Below are 3,846 nucleotides of genomic sequence, written 5' to 3'. Positions count from 1 at the left end.
TGGTGCTATTAACTATACCTCTTCATCATTGTACAAAAATTCATCATCACACCTCAATGAAAGCACATGCTCAACTGAAAAATTAGCCCTTCGAATTAATCAGCTGCCTACTTGCATCAGGTGTCCGATAAAGTGAAATGACAGAGCAGAGCAAGTTCGTAACTATCCATCCAATCAATGTAAGAACCAGAAAATGTACTCACCCATGGAGTAGAAAACGTGCAGGCAATCTAATCACCAAAAAACGAACCCTTTCACATATCATGAACAATACAGGCCATAAATATAATGGTGAAGCCAACATACAAAACAAGGAAGGTATCGCACCAGACCAACACAGAGGCTCATGTTCACTGGTTAATAGCTTCAGTATGGCCGTAGTTCGGGCGACTATAAAATTCATAAGGAGTCCACACTCCACTTTGTGTTGAGGCTTGGTGGTGGCAGGCAGATTATTGTTAAAACCCTTACTGGGAAGACAATAACCAGTGAAGGTGAAAGCTCCGACACCAACGATAATGTTAAAGCTAAAATTCAGGACAAGGAAGGAATCTCACCAAACCAGGAGTCAACTCTGCACCTCGTGCTGAGGTTGCGGGTAGGCATGCAGATTTTTGTGAGGACTCTAACAGGAAAACTCGTCAGTTCGTGTTGACAAGTTATATGACTGGGATGTATAAGAATGATGATATATTCATTTTAGTTATGATGTTGATGTACCCTTTTACATTTCATGAACAATACATGCATTATGTCATCAACGCATACACACAAAATGTACCGACAATACCATCCCATGCTTGCACTAAACAATTATGTATTGTACATAAGACAATTTAACGTGTAGTATATGGGTGAGCAAACGTATCCGTCCATAAAACAAACCAAATTAAAAGCATGTCTTTGTTACCAACAACGTATCTACTACTATATCAGACCTTACCAAACCACTTGACCTCACTCATTTCTTTACTCTCTTTGCCCTTCCCCTAGTGTATGGTGTCCGGGTAGGTGGTGCAGGACGTCGAACACGAGTCGATTGCCGCCTGTTTATACTGCCCACATTGCCTCCCTTCTGGGGTACGGTCACTTGTGCTGGCAACTCTGTGTCCGCCCATATAAAACATTTCAGCCCGAGCTTAGTGAAATGGTTTTGTGTGAACGACGCCACATAGTCGTGGTATAAGATTATTGAAGGAAGAAAAAGCACGTACCGTCTACCTCCGTGACGTCATGGGTCAATGGGCCTTCCTTATTGTTGTCGCTGAGGAGGGTGGGGACGGTCTCTCCTGGGTCTAGTCCAAAGGAATTGGGTGAAATGGACAAACACAAGATATGAATTATCATTTGTGCAGGGGGAAGTGTTTGGTAATAGAACCCAAAATCACAGAAGTTGGAAAAAATTATGCACATACCGTTCATGTCCTACATGTCACCCTCCTCCGCACAGTCGTTGTCCTCCGGGCTCTGATCGTCTCCACCTTCCCCGTCTAGTTGGAAGACAGAGAACAAATGAATGAACGAGTGAAATTGAATACATATGCGTATGACGAGATGAGACGACAGAAGTTGACAAAAAGAACGCACGTACCGTTCACGCATACATTTCACCCTCGTCTGCATGGTCGTCGTGTTGTGGGCTCCGTTTGTCGTTGCCTTCCCTGGCTACTTGAAAAAAATAAGAAATTATTGAACGACTTAAATTGAAGACAGTAAGTAAAGGCGAATAAAATAGGACAAGAAAGATATCACGAGATGAGATGACATAAAATACAAAATTTACGCACGTACTGTTCCCCTCCTGCATTTTAGCCTCATCAGCATGGTCGTCGTCATGCGGGCTCCGTACGTCGCTGCCTTGCCCGTCTACTTGGAAACAAAAAAAAAATTAGTATTACAGTTAAATTCAATAGACTAGCATATCACGAGATGAGATGACATCGAAGACCAAAAATGTGTTACATAGAACTAACGGACATACCATTCATCTCCAAGTTCCCAATAGGGGAAGGACGGGCACCGTCGTCCGGGCACAGGTCCATGTCGCCTCCATGTAAATCTAAGTAATTTGGCAATTTCAAAAATATATTTGTAAGCAAACGCATAGGAAAAATTGCATACATGTTGTAAGTGGAAGTAACAGTAACATAAACTCATACCTTCGTGGGGTCGTCACAAAGGTTTGGCTCATTCACGATCGGAGCTGCAGCGAAAGTGGAGGTGCCACTAGACGGGGGCACCAAGGTAGATATGAAGTCCCTTAGTCTGGTGAACTCCTCGATGAGGTGCTGCATGATTTCAAGCTTCACGGTCCGCAACCTTATTTCGAAGAGGATGTGCTGGTCATACAACATGCCCTCCACATCCTCCCTCGTCAAAGTCGCTCCACCACGTGTACCCTGAACACCAGATGTGGACGGGGCAACCACTGGAGTGGGTAATGTACCCGACTACCGTCCCGAGGCATCCACTTTGTCCTCGCTGTCACTATCACCGGTCTCGCTGGAGGGGTTGCGACCGCTTTCTCCACTGTCATTAGGCTTATACCTAGGGGTGGGCGCGGGTCGACCGAACCAAAATTTTCAAGTATCTATTAAATGGAACCGTCAGGTCCAAATATAATTATGGAACCGTTTGGGTTCGGTTCTATACTATAATTAAAATTTTTAACATTTATAGTAATATTATATAAATACAACTAATGATACATTCAATGGCTTTAGAATGTTAGAGACTAGTATACTACCTTATTCAAATGATCGCTACGGTCAAAGTTTCGGTCGGCGAAGGTCACATCATCGGCCGACGATTGTATAGATTTTGGAATGTTAGTGAGGCTGGGAGAGTGAGTGCGAAAGTCGAGACAACGTTATGCACTTTGGTGTAGGTGTTTAGGGTTATTTAGTGAATTGGATCTTGTTGGGCTAAGAAATGAAACAATGAAATGAGTAATTGGGCAAAAAATTAAAAAATTAGAAATAAAACAATTTATTGGGCCAAAATTTTGGATTTTGAAATTGTTAATTTGTTTAGAAAAAATTAAAATTAAAATAATTTGATTTGCTCAATATAAAAGAAAAAATTAGAAAGATTCGGTTCTTATTCGATTTTTCGGTTCTTGGTTATCGGTTCTTGGTCTAGAACCAAGAACCGAACCATATCCGTCGATTCTCAATTCAGATACCCGTTCGGGTATTTAATTTGACAAGAACCGTCGGGTTCGATTCAGGAGATTTGCCCAGCCCTACTTAGACCCATCGTCTCCGTTGCCCTCCGGTGTCTGATGGTGATTGCTCACGGATGTGTCAACGTCCTCGGCCCCTGCACCGGACTCGTCGTTATGCCCGTCACCCGCAGTGCTACCGTCATTTCCCCCACTAGCTGTGCCGCCTCATGGAACTGTAGGCCGACAACCTTCCTAGCGAGGTCGTCCAAAAATTGCACTGGACGGTCGGAGAACGGCACCAAACTGGCGATGTATGGCAGATCACGCTCGACCTCCGTGGAACGCAGTGTGGCATGCACGTGCAGCTGTAGAAATAGGGGAGAACATGTAGTTAAAATATAATGTATAATATTCCCAATTAAACAAAATAATGGAAAGGCAAATGAAAAATATCTATGACCTGTACGTCCTTGAAGAATGCATCATATGTACGCTATTGCGGTTGTTTGGTGGAGGTCCAGCACAAAAGCCGTGGTGAGCGTTCACCCACACGCTCACCGAAGCGTTCGTCGAGTTCGGGCATGGCCTCATATGCCTAAATCTGTCCGGACGATAACAAAACAAATGTCGCATTAATATCCGCCCAAACACTATGGAGGCATGGTCTAATACTGACAAAC

At 43.6% G+C, this 3,846-nt stretch overlaps 1 protein-coding gene across 1 annotated transcript in view; it reads left to right on the top strand.

Moving 5' to 3' along the window:
- Window positions 1-655, top strand: part of LOC111408427 (putative pentatricopeptide repeat-containing protein At3g15130) — a 3,216-nt gene extending 2,561 nt beyond the window's left edge. Inside the window, exon 2 of the mRNA XM_023038188.1 lies at window positions 382-655. Within this exon, the coding sequence (XP_022893956.1) occupies window positions 382-655 (274 nt within the window). The remainder of the gene's footprint in view (window positions 1-381) is intronic.
- The last annotated feature ends 3,191 nt before the right edge of the window (window positions 656-3,846 follow it).

This window comes from Olea europaea, chromosome 13 (assembly GCF_002742605.1).
Source record: "Olea europaea var. sylvestris chromosome 13, O_europaea_v1, whole genome shotgun sequence".
Classification (NCBI taxonomy): domain Eukaryota; kingdom Viridiplantae; phylum Streptophyta; class Magnoliopsida; order Lamiales; family Oleaceae; genus Olea; species Olea europaea.
This window is presented reverse-complemented; position numbering and strand designations above follow the sequence as displayed.